At 36.1% G+C, this 21,380-nt stretch overlaps 1 protein-coding gene across 3 annotated transcripts in view; it reads right to left on the reverse strand.

Annotated features, from left to right (window-relative positions):
- The window catches only part of LOC150109768 (integrin beta-PS-like), a 392,096-nt gene that overhangs the window by 100,087 nt on the left and 270,629 nt on the right, over nt 1–21,380 (reverse strand). For all 3 annotated transcript variants that reach the window (XM_090396604.1, XM_090396612.1, XM_090396593.1), the window contains 2 exons: nt 19,240–19,322; nt 11,396–11,447 (listed from right to left, as the gene is read on the reverse strand). In XM_090396604.1, the coding sequence (XP_090252730.1) occupies nt 11,396–11,447; nt 19,240–19,322 (135 nt within the window). The remainder of the gene's footprint in view (nt 1–11,395; nt 11,448–19,239; nt 19,323–21,380) is intronic.

Genomic DNA, 21,380 nt, shown 5'->3' on the forward strand with positions numbered 1-21,380 from the left:
ATGTAAAAGATTGATTTGGAGGAAAATTGTAGATAGGAAGTTAGAAATAATGTAAATATTTCATGCAGTACTACCATATCCTGTACAACCTTTGGGGGTACATATCAAAAATTTGATGATGATATTTATATACAGTTAATAAAAAATAAAAAAAAAAAAATCCTTAGCCCATCATGGTATAAATGGACAGGGAAAACCTCACTTAATGTGAACTCAATATGAGTGATAATCAGCGCGATTGAGTGAAATTATTCGATTTCCCAATTTAATCGAGTTAACGTGATTTTTTTTAAGTTACACGAAATTTTTTGGTGCCAAAGCGCATTGAGCGGCAGCACTTGTCAAAGTAGCAACCAGTGGGCAATAGCAGTGCTGTAGGTGGTGGATGGCAACATTCGGAAGTTGACTTATAGCTATCATCGCAAGCGCACATGCCAACTCTGTTCTCTTGCTCAATCACTTTTCCTTAATTTTGCTTTAATTTAGATATGTATATGGGGTGCTTAAGGGTCTAAGCTGTATAACTCAGAGGAGACCTCCACATTTATAACAAATGCAGAGAACCAACCTGGGCTTTTTACCTCATGTCTAATCTCACCTTCTCGTGGTGCACCCTTTAGGTATCTACCTGGATACTGAATGAAGGAGGAGGGGCTGGCAATTTGAGATTTAGCTGACCAAATTGTACTCTTATTGGCTTAAACCACAATAAGAAATGATGGTACAACATGACAGAATTTCATGCTGGCTGGGGTGCTGTCCGGTTAAATAAGGATCTCCTCGTTGTTTTCACCAGGGAACCAGGGCGAACAGCGAAAAGTCAGCTACTGGAACTAATCCTAAAACACACAACTCAACATCAGTACTATCAACATAAGAAGTCTGAAAGGCAAAAAAATGGAGCTGGCTGAGGAATTGGATAACTATCAGATCGACTTAATAGGGGTGACTGAAACAAAAAAGACAAAAACTGGTGAGAATTTTCTGAGCAATAAATACAAAATGTTATATTCATGCAATGACAATCAAGGAAAAGAAGGAGTAGCAATAGTATTCAATACTAAATACGAGAGGCTAATCTTCTTCAATGGCAATGGATAACAAGTAGAGTGATGTGGGCAAATATCAGAATGGGGAACTGGACAATGAGACTTATTTGTGCCTATGTACATACAGAAGTTTCGACTAAGGTAGAAGTGGAGGAATTTTTTTGAGGCTTTAGAGAAAGCAACTGATACAATTAAAAAGGAAAAGTTGGTCCTTCTTGGAGATCTAAACAGCAAAGTGGGAAATGATTGTCTGATATACAAAAATATTTTTGTAATTGGAGAAAAGAGCAAATCTAATAATAATGACAAATACCTGTTGGATTTCTGCTCAGGACATGGACTGGTTATTACTAACACAATGTTCCAAAGTAATAAGAAAAGTCTCGTTGCCTATGTTATTGTTGATAGTGATGTTTTCTCCCTGGTGCAGGACACTAGAGTGTACAGAGGATTTGAAATTGGAACTGATCACCATTTAGTCTTGAGCAGGATAAACTGAATTTCACATTGAAAAGAAGAACATGTAAGAAAGTTTTAAAGAAAATAAAAGTTGAGCATCTCTCAAATGTGTGAACTGAAGACTAAAATACACAAACATTATTCAAGAAAAAATGAAAGTTTTGAGAACAGGAACCAAAACTTGGAGATTATAGCAAGCCGTGAAGAAAACATTGTTTGTTTCAGACTTGTGATGAGGTTGTCTGCAAGGATAGAAAAATCAGAACTCCATGGTGGACATAGAAAGATAAAGAGGCAGTGAAAGAAAAGAAGAAAGCATATCAAAAGTTCCTGACAAACAAGTCAGCTTGTGCTCTTAGAGAATATAGTAGCGACAAATGTAAGAAAGCTAAACACTGTTTTAAACTAGCTAAACAAAAGTCATGGGAAGACTTTGGTAAAAAGATACAAAATAAATATATATTCTGGAGGTTGTTGAAAAGGCTCAGCAATGGAGGAAAGAGTGATGTAAAAGAAATTAGAGATGATAAAGATGACATGAAAACTGGACAAAAAGATATCTTTGATGCCTTCAGTAATTACTTTGAAAAATTGCTAAATGAAACAATCAGTGACAGCACAGTGATAAAAAAAAATCACTGACCAGACATGCGATCAGCAATACATATCCACACTTGAAGTAGAAAAAGCCATGGTAAGGTTGTCATCAAAAGCCTGAAATGCGGAAAGGCAGATGGAGTAGATGATATTTGACCAGAAATGCTCAAGTATGGAGGTATAGTTCAGAAGGCCTGGACAGAGGGATGAATTCCAAAAAGATTGGGGTAGAGCTTTCATAATACCCATATAGAAAAAAGGGAAGTAAAATGGAATGTGAGAATTACAGAGGCATTTCTCTACTGAGTGTTCCAGGTAAGAAATATGCAAGTATTATTGAGAAATGGTTGAAAAGGATTGTGGATGGGAAGCTTGGTGAAGAACAAACTGGATTCAGGCCATATAGAGCCTGCCAGGATCAGATTTTCACTTTATGACCAATAGTTGAAAAATCATGGGAATATAACAAAGATCTGTATTTAAGTTTTGTAGATCTGGAAATGGCATATGACAAGGTGCCAAGAGAGAGAAATGCTACAGTTATATGGTGTCATTGGGGCATTATATCAAGCAATACTTAGTCTTTATTTGAGTTGTAAGTCAGCAGTTAGAATTGAAGGAAGCACAGGAAGATGGTTTAATGTTAAATCCTGTTTTAGAGAAGGATGTACATTATTCTCTCTGTGATTCATTATCTATATGGATCATATTATGAAGTGGTGGTATTAACCTCTCTACTGGCCGAGGTGGATGAAATAGTGAGACCAACTCGCACTTCTTATCCATGTTATTCAATACGTGTTACAGAATCGTATCCAGATTTATCTGGATATATATATATACATATATATATACACACACACATACTGGCCGGTTGGGGTGTTAAACCTAATAACAAAATTGGAGATGTTAATCTCAGCTCTTTGCTATATGAGGACGATGTTATACTTCTAAATAAATCTGCTAGAAATCTGCAAGATTCCCTGACTAAATTGAATAACTTTTGTAATATATATATATATATATATATATATGGTATGAATTTCAGCAATAACAAGTCAAAGGCAATGAAAATAGTTAGAAGTATTGAAAATATCAACTGCATTGTGAATAGGAACCTACAGGACAAATAAAACATTTCAACTACTTAGGCACGATTTTTAGTGAAGATGGTAAATTAAATATGGAAATCGACAACCGAATCAACAAAGCTGGTATGGTAGGAAGTCAATGGAATAAATTTATATGGAATAAGAGAGAAATTAGTCAAAACACTAAATAACTTTATACAAGACAGTGTGAAACCAATTTTAACTTATGGATCCGAGAGCTGGGTCAGAAGTAAAACACTTCACTAAAGACTGCAGATGAGAGTCCTGAGAAATATTAGGGGCATGAACAGATGGCATCAATGGCAATATCATATTTAAAAAGAGGATATTAGGAAAGAACATGACATTGTCAGCATCCAGGAATGCGTTAGCAGAGCTAATCTCAGGTGGTATGATCACTTAAACAGAATGGGAGAGGAAAGATTAGCAAAATGTCGTCGATACGCCGCTAAAGGGCTACATGGTGTGTAGTGTTTTCAGAGAGCTCCCGAAAGCTAAATATAATTTTAAGTGAAAATTGGAACATTGGTTTAAATTTTAACGTATTATTGTTAATTTTTGGTAGTTTGTTGTGTCTGTGTGATTTTGGTGTGAATTACGTTTTATTTAAACTTAGTATTTTAACGATGTTTCACAGAATAGTACATGGTGCCAATGCGACGAAAGATAATTGTGTCCAAAAATAAGACTTGAGTCTTGGGTATGGTTTAGTCCTGAAGGGGTGGAAAGAGGGGAAAATAGTTCCACTGCATAAAGGAGGATCCAAGACTACTGTTGCAAATTACCAACAGATCAGCATATCAGGAGTCATTGTCAAGGTCTTGGAGAAAGTAGTCAAAGGAAAAATACAGGAATGGATAGATGATAATGAGATACTGTACGGGGGACAGCATGGCTTTGTGAGGGATGGATCATGCCTCAGTAACTTGCTCAAGTTTTATAACACAGTGACGACTGAACAGGATAAGGGTAATGGGTTTACAGTGATACTGTTGGATCTGGCTAAGGTATTTGACAGGATACCACATGGAATTCTAATCCGTAAACTACAACATATGAGAATGGATATAGGGTTGGTGAGATGGATAAGCGGGTGGTTGATGGAGAGATATCAGAGAGTAGTTTATTCCGGAGTAGAGTCCAAAAGACGGCCTGTGACTAGTGGTGTGCTGCAGGGTTCTGTTCTTGGACCACTGCAGTTTAATTTGTTCATTAACGACATAATAAAGGATCTAAGAGGAACAGTTCATTTGTTCGCTGATGATGCAAAGTTAGGTAGGGCAACAGTGAATGCAGAAGATGTCAAAATCTTGCAGGAAGACTTGGATAGATTGGAGTTCTGGGCTAAGGAGAATGGATGTCAATTTAATGTGACTAAATGTAAGGTTATGCATTTTGGGGTGAAAAGATTAGCAGCAGTAAACCACATTGGTGGAAATGTACTCCATGAGATTGATGAGGCCAGGGACTTGGGAGTGTTGGTGGATAGGGAGATGAAGTTTAGGGGGCACATTGCAAAAGTGACTAAATCAGCTCATCAACTCACTTGGTTGTTGAAAAATACATTGACAAGCAGAGACAAGGAAGTTATTGTACCACTTTACCGAGCCTTGATAAGACCTCATCTCGACTACTGTGAACAGATTTGGTCACCGAGGTTTCTTCTTGATGGGGAGGTGGTGGAGAGGATACAGAGGCAACTGACCAAGACGACAGCAGGTCTATGGAATGAACCATATAAGAACAGGTTGAAGATTTTTGGGTTGCAGAAATTAGTTGATAGGTGGAAAAGGGGAGATATGACTGAGACATTCAAATTGCTAAAGGGTTTCTATAGGATTAATTCAGAGGATTTTTGAGATCAGGACTGGTGGTGGGAGAACTAGGGGACATCTATGGAAGCTGGGCAAGAGTGTGGTTAGCAAATGTGTTAGAGCTGGGTTCTTTACTTTTAGAGTGGTAAATGAGTGGAATAAGCTGCCAGAAACTGTTGTGGGTACTATGGCAGTGAATGAGTTCAAGGCAAGATATGATAGATACTGTGAGAATGTCGAATAGTTGTGTGAACATGATGTTTAGGGCCTCCCTCGATGAGTCTAAGGACTACCTGGAGTCGCCCGTAATAATAATTTTTTTTTTTTTTTTAAATATTTACATATGTACAATGATCATCTATTCAGTATATTATTTTACAAGGTTCAGCACTCTGTGCTACATATAATGAGATTTAAATAGTAATGCTGATAAGAGTTTTTTTTTTTTTTAAATAACAATCATAATAATAATTTACAATTATATTATTCAGAGGATACTGGACAATGAGACTTATTTGTGCCTATGGTCCCAGAAAAGGTTCTACTAAGGTAGAAGTGGAGGAATTTTTTGACGCTTTAGAAAAAGCAACTAACACAATGAAAAAGGAAAAGTTGGTCCTTGTTGGGGATCTAAATAGCAGAGTAAGAAATGATTGTAAGACATACAAAAATATTTTGAGAAAATTTGGAGAAAAGGGCAAAGCTAATAATAATGGCAAAGATCTGGTGGATTTCTGCTCAGGACATGGACTGGTTATTACTAACACTATGTTCCAACATAATAATGTGCACAAATTCACATGGAGAGAAGAGGCTAGGAATAAGAAAAGTCTCATTGACTATGTTATTGTTGATAGTGATGTTTTCTCCCTGGTGCAGGACACCAGAGTGTACAGAGGATTTGAAATTGGAAGTGATCACTATTTAGTCTTGAGCAGGATAAAATTTAATTTCATATTGAAAAGAATAACATGTAAGAAAGTTTTAAATCGAATAAAAGGTGAGCAGCTCTCAGATGTGAACTGTAGACTAAAATACAGAAAGATTATTGAAAAGAAAATGAAAGAGTTTGAGAACAGGAATCAAACCTTGGAGATTCAGTGGCAAACTCTGAAGGAAACATTGATTGATTCTGCCAGAGAGGCATGTGGTGAGGTTGTGGGCAAGGACAAAAAAATCAGAACTTTTTCTAAAGCCTCAAAAAATTCCTCCACTTCTACCTTAGTAGAACCTTCTGTGGGACCATAGGCACAAATAAGTCTCATTGTCCAGTTCCCCATTCTCATATTTGCCCACATTACTCTACTTGAGACTGACTGCCATTCAAGAAGATTAGCCTCGTATTTTGTGTTGAATACTATGGCTACTCCTTCTTTTCCTTGATTGTTATTGCCTGAATATAACATTTTGTATTTATTGCTCAGAAAGATCTCACCAGTTTTGGTCTTTTTTGTTTCAGTCACCCCTATTATGTCGATCTGGTACTTATCTAATTCCTCAGCTAGCTCCATTTCTTTGCCATTCAGGCTTCTTACATTGATAGTACCGATCTTTAACTCTGGTGATGTTGAGTTGGGGTTTGTTTTCAGATTTGTTCCAGTAGCTGACTTTTCGCTGTTCGCCCTGGTTCCCTGGTGAAAACAACGGGGGCCTTGTTTAACCGGGCGACGCCCCAGCCGGCATGAAATTTTGTCATGTTGTACCATCATTTTTTATTTTGGTTTAACCAATAAGAATACAATTTGGTCGGCTAAATCCCAAATTGCCAGCCCATCCTCGTTCGTTCAGTATCAAAGTAGATACCCAACAGGGTGCACCACGAGAAGGTGAGGATTGAACATTAGGTCAGAAGCCCTGGTCGGTTCTCCGCATTCCTTTAAAGGCTATGTGGAGGTCTCCTCTCAGTTATACAGCTTTGACCCTTAAGCACCCTGTGTATTTCTAGGATTAAGTTTTGTGTTATCCAAGGATTTTGTGTTGTTTTTGAATGAATTCGGATTTTCTTTGTAGCTTTCTTATATATTTCCTCCAGTGAGTTTAATGTTGTTGTATAAGATATCTGCTGAATCTGATGTCAGGTGTTCCCAGTATGTTTTTCTTATTTCGTGGTTGACTATTTCTTCGTCTATTATTGTTTTCTGTCACTTTTCTTCTGTGGGACATTGCATGGATATTGTCTTGGTGTGCAGGTTTAGAGCGGTGAAGTAATGGTCTGCTACTTTGCACTTTATGACTGATGCAGTGTAACTATTTGGTGGTGCTTGGACGTTTATATGATCTGGAAAGGAGGCAGTGATAGTATTTCCGAATATTTCTTCTCTAGTACATGATGTTATTGTTGGTATTAGATTATACATTGATAGTGTGTCTAGGTATTGTACAGTGTTGTTCTGGTTTTCGTTTGCAACATTTATGTTTATATCGCCAATTATCATTAGGTGTTCGGTTGAGCATATTTCTTGGCTTGAAAGCCAGCAATCGAGTTCGTTCAAGAATTTTATCATGTTTTGGTTCGGTGGCTTGTAAATAGCATTTAGTATTATGGGATGCTGTGTATTAGTGGTATTAGTGATTTCAGCATGCTCAAACTGATTGGCCGTTTCTTTTGCTATTAATTTTTGTTTGATAAATATTAATATTCCACGCCCTCTTTTTGTTTGGCGGCATGATCTATGTTGTTGGAAGCCTGGAATTTGGAAAGCAGTCGCTTCGTCTTTAGTTATGGATACTTCTGTAAGAACCAATATATCAATAATATCAGTGTAATTCCTCAGATAAGCCTGTAACAATAACCAATGTTTTCAGATGCTTCTGATGTTAATATGCAAGATTAAGAGACCTCTTGCTTGTACTGTGTTTTGTTTCCATGCATCAAGCGATTCGAAAGTACAATTACTGATGTATTCTGGTGTAATTACATCTATCTGATGGATCACATTCATTTTTGTTGTGTTGAGATCTTCTTATTGAACTAAGTTGAAGTCTTTTGTTTCACTCTGGCAACCTGTCTATATCTTCCGAGCTTTTTATTTGTATAGACTTTGAAGCCTGTGACTTTCTCAAGAATATTTTGCCATCTTTGATCCATGAAAATTGATACTTTTTTTCTGCTTTTTCTTTTCTTGCTTGGTACAAAAGATTCTGATTGAAAGGTGTTAAATACTCAGAAAGATTGGCATATTGTCTTGCGATGCATTTAAATCCTTGACTACTGGTTTTTTCAGTCTGCTGGCTTTTATGAGATTGTCTCTTGTAGCCTTGCTTGTCAGACAAACTATGACTGGTGTAGGTCGTGGCGAACCTTGTTTTCTGTTCTTCCTGGGAAACCAATTTATGGTTTGAATATCATTATGCTCTAGGGGGATGTCAATTGCGTGGCATAACTTTAAAACTACGTCTCTGAGATTTTCTGTGGATTCGGTTTCTGGAAGACCATTCATGACAAGGTCTTCTTTATGTTGTTGTTGGTTTAAAACTTCGTATTGTAGTTTCAGGGAATTAAATTCTTGACGGAGTTCCGATGTGTCTTTTATCAATTTGTGCTGCCTGTCAGTTAATGTGTTAATGCTGGTTTTAATGTCTTTTACCATTTGTAAGACTTCTTCAACTTTTGAATTATTAAATTTAACGAACTCTTCATATTTGCATATTTTTTTTTTTTATTTCTTTATTCTGTTTATCAAATAGTTCTTGGACAAGATCTACCAAGCTGGCTTTTATATTTTCTAAACCTTTTTCTAGCAATAAATTTACGGAATTCAAATGATAAGACTCACCGGTATTTTGTTGTCTGTTCAGTTCATCGTCCGATTTTGCCTCCGGTGTAATCAGTTGGGCCGTGGCTGGTGGCGTTTCTTTGTTCTCTCTACAGTTTAGGCACTTCCATTCTTCTCGTTTGGCATTGGATTTACGTTGCCAAGTTGTTTCTGAAAGTCCGGAACATGTAAAGTGAAGATTCCTATGGCATTTCCTGCAGGTTATATGACTTCCGTCGGACGGTAATTCCTTCAGGCACTTGTTGCACTTCATGACTCACCTTTCTTTCTTTGGACAGCTGCAAAGATGGCGACGTCCTTTGTTCTATACTCGTTAGCAACCACGGAGTACACTTCAATTTTTAGTACACTTAGATTTTGGATTCCACTTGGCCGATTTCAATGAAATTTATGTCACTGTCTTCAGCGTGACAAGTAGAGTTACTTTATGACACTTTTAAATTAAAAAACAGGAGTTGGCACCACATTAAAACAATAAAAACGTGACCAGCGATACGACATTGCAACCGTTTGTATGCCTACACAGCGCCCTCTAATAATAATAATAATAAAACAAGTGTTCTCTGCCAGATTGGCAGGAAAAAGACCCAGAGGAAGGCCAAGATATAAGTGGATTGATACAGTAAAAAGTGCCTTAGAAGATAGAAATATAAGATCTAATAATGTTGGAGTCTTGACAGGTAACAGACTGATTTGGAGAAAAACTGTAGATAGGAAGTTCTCCAACTAGAAGAACAGCATGCATATGAAGAAGAAGATGAAAAAGATAAGGGGTGTGACCAAGAAGAGAATGTTATGATTAAAAAAATGAACCACAAAAGAACTTAAGCTAATTTTCAATCACGCTGAGCATGCTAAGGAAATTTTGTTATATGTTGATCCTGATATGGATTGAAGCTTTGAAGTCTGCAGAAATTTTGATAAAGCGATCACCAACTACTACAAAATTGCATGACAAGATGAAAAAGTCGGGCACTATTCAAACATTTTCAGTTAATTTTTTTGTAAAAAAGTAGCTCAATCAAATGTTTAGACATCTCATTTTCCTTTTACCCTGTGGTGTCGAGGGTTTATTAATCATTAGACCTCAAACTGCTCACAGGATAAGGTGGTCTGCCCTACGCCCCAGTGTATTGTATGTCCTGTAGTGTTGAGTTCTCGAGGCTGGTTTGCCTGCTTTGGGGGATGAAACACCCCAGGATAAACTGGGAAAAAACCCTACTGTCCATGCCCAAGACCGGCTAACTTGGCTATGACTGAGGAAGATCCTTCAGCTCCTCATGTCACTAATGGGAATCGAAGCTGGGACACTCTTCCCCAGGCATATGGTTGCGGAGCACTCAGCCACTAGGCTAACCGTGCAGACATTAAATAAAAATTTAAGCAATTGATGTTTAGTAACTTGGATGATTTTATCCTCTAATATAGCTTATAATTTTTTTTTTTCAAAGTTACGCTAACTGATGAATGAATCATAATTATTCGTATTATTTATTTATATTCTCTCAATGTGATTTCGATTAGTGCATTAATTGATGAATTAATTAATCGTGTTAAGCGAGGTGTTTTCTGTATTATAAGTTTAGAAAAAAAAAATTTACAAGAATATTAGAATTAATGAGGCATTAGATATGAATAAAGATCTGCAAGTTTTCCAACTAAGTAGTCATGCAGGCTACTTTGTAAAGTAAAAAAAGCCTAGAGGTAACTTATTTATGTCTATACATGAATACCACGAACAAAGAGATAGAGTTTGTTGTTCTAGTGAATACGGTGCAGCTTCAGATTTTAGCATTAGTCAGATGGTTCTCAGAGGCAAACATACTAACTGGTATTATGCGTAAATGATAATGTTCATATAGTAGTGAGTATGAAGCTATCTGGCATATGGTGGAGTCTAGTTAGATAAAATACATGGTGGGGTGTTATTACAGACCTAATGGGTTGATTGCTGATGACAAGCCACCATCATCATGGGTGACTTTAATTATCTAAACATTAATAAGCTGGTATATTCCCTTTTAAATGTACACTATGATATCCACTTTCAGAATGTTCTGTGGGACTAAGAGAAAATCAAAACCTCTCGCGAAGATATTCTTTAAGGTGCTAGATAAAACTCTGTAAGTCTTATATTATGTACATCTGATGATTTATGAAAAAACTTGTAGGGTTATATTTTATTACACTAACTGCTTAAAACTTGTTAAGATAACAACTCATTAGTTATCTACAGAACTACTAAACCACAGAAACATACATATTCAACTTTCATTTCATACACATGCATGCACACACGAACGCATGCGTGCACACACTAAATAAGAGACCCATCATCTTCATAGAAAATTATTATCACTGAAACAAAACAGTGACAAACACTGAGCCAACACATAAAAGGGAAGGTATTTGCTAGAGGCAGGTTTAAGCAGTTTTGATATTTGATAGGTAAGAGTTGACTTCCTATCAAATGTGGAAAAAATAAATAACACTATATTTAATGCAAGACTGAATTTAAAAAATATATTATATTTAATATAAAACTGACTAACAATCACTTTAAAAAATGCAAGTTAAATCAAACTTACAGTTGTTCCAACTTTTAGTCCCTCACAAATAAAAGTTTCCTTTTTCTCATTCCTATAGAAAAATATAACAAATTTGCTATTAACTTCAATCTTCCAAAAAAAAATGTCATATACATTTTTAAGTATAAACATTAAATGATAAGTTTGTTTCTCTTTTTTATGTAATTCCGATCCATGAAAAGTTGTAAACACATAGTATACATTAGTACTACAGGTAGGCCAGTTTTTATTTTATCATCATCATCATCATCATTAAATTCCTGCCATGTACCCTCAAGGGGTGTACAGGATATGACAGTACTACATGAAAAAATTACATCATTACTAACTTCCTATCTACAATTTTCCTCCAAATCAGTCTGTTACTTGTCAAGACTCCAACATTATCAGATCTTATATTTCTATCGTCTAAGGCACTTTGTACCATATCAATCCACCTATATCTTGGTCTTCCTCTGGGTCGTTTTCCTGCCAACCTGGCAGAGAACACTTGTTTTGCTAATCTTTCCTCTCCCATTCTATTTAAGTGACCATACCATCTGAGATTAGCTCTGCAAACGCATTCCTGGATGCTGACAATGTCAAGTTCTTTCCTAATATCCTCATTTTTAATATGATATTGCCATTGATGCCATCTGTTCACGCCTCTAATCTTTCTCAGGACTCTCATATCTGCGGTCCCTAGTCTTTGGTCAAGTGTTTTACTTCTGACCCAGCTCTCAGATCCATAAGTTAAAATTGGTTTGAACACAGTCTTGTATACAGCTAATTTAGTGTTCCGACTAATTTCTTTCTTATTCCATATGAATTTATTCAATTGACTTCCCACGATACCAGCTTTGCTGATTCTGTTGTCTATTTCTATATTTAGTTTACCATCTTCAGTAAAAATTGTGCCTAAGTAGCTGAAATGTTTTACTTGTTCCACAGGTTCTCCATTCACAACACAGTTGACATTTTCAATGATTCTGCCTATTTTCATTGTCTTTGTCTTTTTATTGCTGACCTTCATACCATATCTATTACAACAGCTATTCAATTTAGTCAGAGAATCTTGCAGACTTGTAGCGGATTTATTTAGAAGTAAAACATCATCCGCATAAAGCAAAGAGCTGACATTAACATCTCCAATTTTGATATCAGTTTTTATTTTATTTATATTTTATATTCATTTTTTTACCTGGTCCACAAACCCTGCTCTACAGAAAACATGGAACTTTTTAATGCCACTTCAGGCCTCTAATAAGTGGCGTGACAGTCTCATGCCAGGCAATGAAATTCATATACCACTTCTTTACAATCACATAAATCCATGCCCAAAGCATGATTCAAACATAGCCTATTCTCTTGAGAACAAATATATTATCAACCAAGCTGGTAAATCTATTCATATACCAAGAACTTTAACAAAATAACATTATAGGGATGAATCGTGGAGATTAAATTATTTTATGGGAAGAAAATACCATTTCTTTACAATCACATGCATCTGTGTCCAAGGCAGGATTTGAATACACAGCCTATTGGCTTGAGAGCGGATATGAAAATCACTCGATCAACCAAGCTGGTAAATCTATTCATATACTAAGAACTTTTCTTTTTCACAAAACAACAGTATAAGTGTGAATCTTTGAGATTACATTATTTTATGAAAAAGAAATTTCTTGCCAGGTTGTTTTACTAATAAAACAATATTGAAACCTGTTGCTTTCAAGATTGTTTTATTAGTTGAATCATGAAAGCTAGTAATAGTTCCAGATTTTATATATAATCATCGGTTCTACATACACAGTACAGTCACATTATATACATATCTTTGCAAGTTGTGAAGAAGTGCAAACTAGACCTCTAGTGATAGATGTCTTTCATTTCCTAATGAGACACCACCACCCTGCTTTTTGGAGGGGGAGTCAAGTGGCTGGCCATGTTTCATCCAAAAAAGCAAGGTGGTGTTGTTTCTTCTCACATGCAGTGCAAGTGACTGCCTTGCTGAGCATGCTCAACACTCAAGAGCCAGTTTGTTGTTATTGAATTCATTCACACTGCTTGCACTCCCAATATCCAATGGCAATCTATTCCAATCATGCACCACCCTATGAGAGAAAAATCTAACCCTCATTCCCTTCTTAGCTCATTCATTCTCAGTTTCCAAGGATGCCCTCTTGTCCTTTTCCCACCCTCCATAAATTGAAAAAATTCCTTCAAATTGAAATCCTGTATGAACCTTTCAGAAGTTTGTAAGTATCAAACATATCACTCATCTTTCTTCTGTGTGCTAGTGTCTTCAGTCTACAAATTCTCAATCTGTCTTCATAATCAGTATTCCACAATCCTGATATTTTTAACACTCTCTTTTCCACTCTCTCTTCCCAACATATTAGAATCACAATGGAAGCCAGGAGCCAGACCTGCTCACAATAGTCCAAGTGAGGTCTTATCAGGTCTTGTAAAGAGGCAAAATGACATCCTTATCTTTACATGTGAACATTCGTTTCAGCATTGCAATTCTCTTTTGAGTTGTATTTGCAATCTTTGCTACATGGTCCCCGAACTTCAATTTCATATCTACTAACACTCCAAGATCCCTAGCCTCATCAGTTTCTTCTAGCATAATCCCACCAATATAATACGACATTGGATATTTCATCATGCCAAAGTGAATAACTTTACATTTACTGACATTCATTTTCCCATGCCCACAATTCCAGCCTATTCAAATCATTCTCCAAATAGTGCATATCAGCAGCATTCCTGATTATCCTTCCTATCTTTGCATCATCAGCAAATAGCTGTATGTCGTTTGTCAAAATCTTCCCAATATCATTAATGTACAGACAGTAGACAAAGTACTGATCCTTGTGGCACACCACTGGTTACCTGAAATCTTGCAGACTCACCCCCCCCCCCCATATACCACTTTTTGATATCTGTCAGTCAGCCATCCTCTTATCCATGCTAATAATATTCTATAAATCAAACCCATATTCTCCAATTTATGCAAGTCTACCATGCTGTATTATATCAAATGCCTTAGCAAAATCCAAAAGTATTATGTGTATCCACTTCTTATTCTCCTTGTCTAGTTCAATGGTAGCACTGTTATAGAATGTAAGCAAGCTGCTAAAATATGACCTTCCCTTAGTAAACCCATGTTGCTCATTGCAAAGTAGAGATTCACTATCAACCCATTTCTGAATGCAAGTCCTAACCAATTTTTCCAAAATCTTCACCACCACTCCTGAGATACTAACTGGTCGATAGTTAAATACATCGGTCTTTGCATCAGCTTTGTGCAATGGAATTAGCACACTTGGGAATCTTCCCTGTTCTGAGACTCATATTAAACAGCCTAGTCAAAGGAACAGCCAGTTTAGCTGAACAACTTTTAGCACACGTGCTGATATCCCATCAGTCCCTATTAAGTTTGTGCAACAATTCTAATAGCTCATTCTCATACATCTGAGTTTCTTCATCCATTGAAGAGGGGTAGTAGTGAGCTCAATGTCGCATACACCAGGATAATAGCTTTTAACAAAATGGGCACTCATTAGTTGAACAACCTTTCTTGCATCTGTAACCTTGCTCCATCTGCATTTAGAAGAGTTATTCTTTCATATTCATTTTTTCTTTTACTTGCAGCATATTAATAAAATTCTTGTGGATTGTCTTTTGCATGCAGAGCCAATTTCTTTTCATACTCAAACTTTGCTTTCTGTACAACAGTTGACTATTCTAAGCCTACTGCTTATAATTTTAATAACGGACATCATCCTTATGCACACTGTATTCCTTCCACATTATCCTCTTCTTATATGAATTTCTTGCCTAATAAGATTACACGTCCATTTGACACCCTATTTATTCATCAAACTCTCAAGGCCACATTCTGATATCACATCATTTAAGTATTGTTTCAATGCTTCCCATGCACTGTTGAAATTTGTCCCATCCAGCAACCAATCAAATTCCACTGAACTCAGCATACTCCTCAGTTGGTCATAATTTCCTGCTTTGTAATTCAGCATGTAACCTTTTCTGAATGGGACATTCATAAACATAAACTTCAGACACTTCCCAAGTGTGTGACATTATAATCTCTAACACTATAATCAAATCTAACACTCTTTCACCTCCAGTTCCTTCTGTCACATGCTGCTTGAGAAAGTTGTCTTACAACAGCTCAATAAACGGATTTTCATTCTTCTCAGGAGATTCTACTGCTACTCAATCAATATTTGGATAATTAAAGTCTCCCATTATGATTACTCTTTTTGGCATTCATCTTTTCTATTTGGGGATGCATTTCTTCAACACTAGCAACTGATCCACCAGGTCTGAAACAACACCCCACTATGTAATTGATCTTGTTAGATTCTACCTCACACCAGATGGCTTCAAATTCACTGCCACATGAAATACTGTTAGTAGTAGTACTACAATCATAGGTCTCAACTCTAACTGGATTCAAGTCATCCGATATCATTAGCAGGATGCCCCCTCCTCTCTTATCCTTTCTATCCTTCCAGGTGTAAAAGAGGATCTTTGGAAGAACTGAGTAAATTTCTTAATTTTGTTGGGGGTTTGAAGGTAGTCTTAATGTTGTATTTATGTAGTGTTCTGTCTATTTTTTCTGATGATGACCTTAATACAGAGGTCGAAACGTCAAATGTTACTTTCCTAAGTAAAGTAATTATTTTAACACGTGTTGTGTCTCCATAAATTCTTAACCATGAACCAAGAACATTTGAGAGAAATTTATTCAATTAATGGGACAACATGTTCTTTGTGCATTCTGGAAGAAATAGTCAAAGTATTATTCAATAAGTGTGGATTCCACTTCAGACATCTCCTATACATTGATCAACTGGCATTTACCATCCGATACACATTCGAGAATGTGGGCCTGTGGAGCGTTTCATCAAGTTCATATCCATCTTTTCTCATGGAGCAAAGAATCTAGCAGACACTGTTGTGGATTTCCTGAATGAGAATAAAATTCCGCTAGATGGAATGTTCTGGCATCATCATTAGAAAAAGATCATGTTGTGGTCAAGCATCTGTCTGATACGAGATGGTCGTCACATTTTGATGCTGTCCAAGGTTTTGCAAAAATTAAACATGCACTGGATTATGTATCAGCTGATAATGACCAGGAAGTGAATGCAAGGCGAGAAGCAAAAGGATTGAGCAAGAAAATGGAGAATGTGGAAATGATATTTCTGACAATTTTCTTTGGAATGACATTCTCGAAAGAGTGAACAAAACAAGCAAGGTCCTGCAGTCAAAAGATGTAGACATACTTGTTGCCATTAATCTTCTTGAGTCTCTGAAAACGTATCTTCAGGAAATTAGAGACAAATTTAGAGTATATGAAATGAAGCCAAGTAGTAGATGTTCAGATTCAGATTATAACGATGTGAAGAAACAGGAACGAAGCAAAGTGTATGTCTTACTGGATATGATGAATCAGAAGAAGAGATGCTTCTAAACAAAAGTGAAAAGTTCAAGATGGAAGCATTCCTCCCTATTCTGGACTCTCTGAACTCTGACCTGACAAAACATAAGAAGCTTATTCATGGACTGCAAAATCTGTTTTCCCTCTTTAGTCAATTGAAAACAAATGGTTCTGATGAGCTAAACAAAAAGTGTGAACATCTGGCAAATGTGTATCAAAAAGACCTTGATTATGGAGACCTTCTAAATGAATGCAAGCAACTCAAACAGTACATGGTTCTTGATGAAAATTGTAAAACTCCCTGCGTTGTACAGAAAAAATAATTTTGGAGAACTTGAAATCTGTGTTTCCCAATGTTGAAATGCAGTCAGAGTGTTCATGTGCATGATGGTAACCAACAGTACAGGGGAATGTTCATTTTCAAGATTGAAACTTACAAAGAATCAGCTTTGCAGCTCAACAGGGCAGCAGCGTTTGAACTGGCTTTCACTCGTGTGCGTGGAAAATGACATCTTGAAGGCCATCAACTTTAAGCCAATTATAAATCAATTCTCTACAAAGAAATTTTGCAAAAGTTTGTGTTGATTAATCCACGCTTTACAGCATGTTTTTTTATGTTTAAACATTGATTTTGTTAAAAGTACCAATAAATTTATTGTCCGTTTACATTTTTATTCCCATAAGTGGGTGGGTAGGGGCAAAGCAATCTTTAGTGAGAGACAACTGAAAAGATCAGACAGACATCAAATGAAAGCAAAGCATTAGTTTAGTAAAGAAATTTTGAGGCAAAGCAGATCACATGGGGGAAGGGTGGGGGGGTATGAAGTTTTGCAATCTCTGATATAGGATGTTAGTTCTAATGAATGCACAAGTGACACCCTTGTGATAGAAGGAATATATGTAGTTTGGACAGCTGAGGTCAACAGTGTTGAAGCTCTCAGATGGAATTTGGTTAGGAAAAGTAATTCTGGTTTAGACGAATGTATGCGGTGATGATGGTGCACATCATTATGTTGCTGTTTGGGCTGTGCATGTTGGTGATGTAGATACAGAAACATTTTTTTTTGTGCAGGATTTAATGTTAGTGTTCTTTTTTTAGTTGGATTTTTTTCTTTTTTTAAAATGTTTTCAGTGGAAATATTTTTATGATCTGGTAAATCTGTTTTCTTAAGTTATAGTCCATTATATATGCACAATGAGGGATGAAAGACAGAGGGAACCCAATCTCCTGTTCACATATTGCCTTGACCTTGCACCCATGATATCTGTCCCCTCCCCCTTTCCCACATCATAAACTAACAAAGTAATGACTGGGGGGGACAAGTTTTAGCACTAGCTGATCATGGAGCCTCTGGATTCATTAATATCTCAATCCCATGCACCATCTCTAGCAGCCAGTGTGGAACTATTTTACTCTATGCCCTTGTATAATACTCCATCAAACCTCCATCAAGTAGGAGGTTTGATGGAGTATTAACAGCACTAAGAAAGAATTAAAAACTATTTTAGTTCTTCCAATATTTTATTTCAGTCAATGAGACATCTTAAGGGAGTATAAACTAACACTTGTGACACACAAAGGCAACAATACTACATGAAATATGTGGATATGATCCAAAAGTCCTTTTTAGAAGTTTCTTACATCTGTATTTATTTACATTTGGCTGGTTTCTGAATGCATCTGCTGATTCTAAAAATGGTCTTTCCTTTTAAATGTACTTTTGGAGCATGGAAGTTTTTTCTATAAGATCCTGTAAGTGATATATCGAATATGGCCTGCATGATCAGATTGACTATAGTCATGATTGTAGATATATGCTTTGTGTTCATCTGTAAGGATCATGGCTTATCTACCTGTCTGTCTGTCTGAAGTATGTCAACTTACAGGGACAGAGCACTCCAGGAACAGAGAGGAGGGAGCTGATCTTTAGTGGAACGGAGAAGGGTAGCAAGTTTCTGGTGGGGGGCTCAAAAGCTGTGCAGAGGTTGTATTTTTATTAAGGATACCTGGCTATTTTTTCGGATGTACCCCCTAATGTAAGGAATGGTGATATCATTACCAAAATCCCCCTGAAGGAAAGGGGGGAAAATTGATTATTTTTTTAAAATTCTCTAAGCCACTGTAGCTATCAGATAGGAAGGTGTTATGTATATGATTGAATTCTATAAGGTGAGATGGTTATTATAATGAAAATGCAAAATAGATTTCATTTAAAAAATGCTTCATTTAAGGAACTTCTGAAATGAGTTTTAAAATGTACTCATATATGGAGTTTTTAAAGTAATATAGTTTCAAACTGTATAAGAATCCTTCAAAATTTGCATAAACTACATAGCCTTTCTAGAGACTGCTTTCAAATTAAAACAGATCATGAACAAGATATCATACTCAAGACAGCTGGAAGAGTACTTTATGCGAACAAATTTAAAGTCACTAGAATCATCCTTGAGCTCCACAGTTGACCGGATTCTCTAAAAAAAAAAAAAAAAAAAAAAGAACATAGTTACTATAAATTTTGGTATACCACATAGGAAATAATACTATAGAGATGAATTTAAACTTTGAAACCCAAAGCCTTCTTTTTTGATTTATAATTATTATTCTTTTATTTTTTAAGATTCCCAGTATGATATTCAAATATTTTACATACCAAATCTATTAATCACATCCAGTTAAACTGCATTAATAACTGGCATTGGTAAACTCATAGAATTCCAAAATAGCGGAACAAATTTTTCTTCTTCTGTGTCCATTCCTTCATCTAATGCTATCCTTTGGAACAACTTAATCTCCTATATACGGATTAAGAAGTACAATCCATATATGTTTTCAAATCTAATGTTAATATGGTTCTTCCTATACCAGTACCAGCCATATTAAAGAGTGAAAAATCTCCAGATCACCATAAAAAAAAAATCTTGGCATTTAAATTAATATTAATCATTTCCACATATACACATCATCCAAAAAAAAAAAAAAAAGGATGCTCTGTGTACAATGCGACCATGTGGGTGCTTCATTCTACTTTCTTTTTTATTAATTGTTATCATTATTATAGTAATCGAGATGAACAAGAGTAACCAGTAAAATGCCTGAGGAGTCTGTATCAGCGTCACTATTCTTTAATTTGTACACTAATGATATAGGAAATGATTTAAGGTAGAAGGAGAAGTAGTCAGTTATTTGTTGACAATGCAAAACTGGGGAGGAAAATAGTTCATAAAGGTGATGTAGATATCTCCTGCAGGATGACTTAAATAAATTTGCAGTGTAAGCAAAGGACAATGGTGATCAATTTAATGTTCCAAAAATTTAGGTAATGCACTTTAGAATGAAAAGATTCTATACTTTGTATCATACTGATGGTACTGGATTATAGGAAATTGATTAATGAGGCTAGGGATCTGGTGATGATCATGGACAGATATTTGAAGTTCAGACAATATAATGTAAAATTTGGGGGGGGGGGGGGAACTCCAAGGATTACTGGGTTTCTTGAGGATCAGGTGATGGAGAGGATTCGGAGACAAGTAACCAAGCTGAGGGCAGGTCTGTGGAATGCCCACTATGAGGATAGATTGAAAGTGTGTGGATTGCAGAGTTTAGTTGCCAGACAGAATAGAGGGAACATGTTAATAAAGTTAAATACATGATACACAAATAAGGAGAGAAAAAAAAACCCTCCCCCTCTGGAAGTTATATAACAATATGGTTAATAAGGTCATGCAGAATAGATTTTATGCTCGGACAGTGGTGAATGAGTTAAGGTGAAGCATGATAGGGATTGTGTGAATAATGGTTAGTGCAGGTCTTCTATGAAAAGTCTTTTGACTTCATGGAGACAACCTTATAATAATAATAATTATTATTAACTAAAATAAAGAGCCAAAAGGCTTCATTTTGGCGATGCAAAATTATATAAATCAAGTGGATATTAAATCCAGTATTATTTCAAAGCCGAATACAGAAACTATAAAAGCTTCGTACGAAATTTTACCAGAGAACTTACGGGAATACACTCGCCAGCATTTACGAGTTGCCCTAGCCGGAGCTTATAGGAGACATGATCGCTTTGCCCAAGCGTCCATATATTCATCTCCTACTGGTCCATTTTGATAAGGTTTCACTGGCTGACAGCTGTTTTGAACTAATTGGTTCTCCTCAGAGAGCAGGAGGATGTTTAGAGATGAGATTTTCTCTATAACAATTATTTCTATTTCTGAGTGTATTTATATATGCACAAGGGTTCACTCCGATTGGTGCAATAAACTTTTTACTGTTTCTTTCAGAATCCAAACAAAATCACTGACTCAAGACCAAATACAAAAATCAGACATTTAATAAAACAAAAACAATATATATACACTTCAAACAAAATTACACAACTAACTACAAAATTAATCGGATCCAAGGCCTTTTAAAATAATCTTACACTTAAGAGATCACCCATTTTCTAACTCATTCTATTACTGATTTGTTTAACATATACTTCATCATATCCACTAGACTAACCACTTTGCTTACACAAT

The sequence above is a fragment of the Typopeltis vanoorti genome, chromosome 1, assembly GCF_054136105.1.
Source record: "Typopeltis vanoorti isolate ZY-2024b chromosome 1, IOZ_Tvanoo_1.0, whole genome shotgun sequence".
Classification (NCBI taxonomy): Eukaryota; Metazoa; Arthropoda; class Arachnida; order Uropygi; family Thelyphonidae; genus Typopeltis; species Typopeltis vanoorti.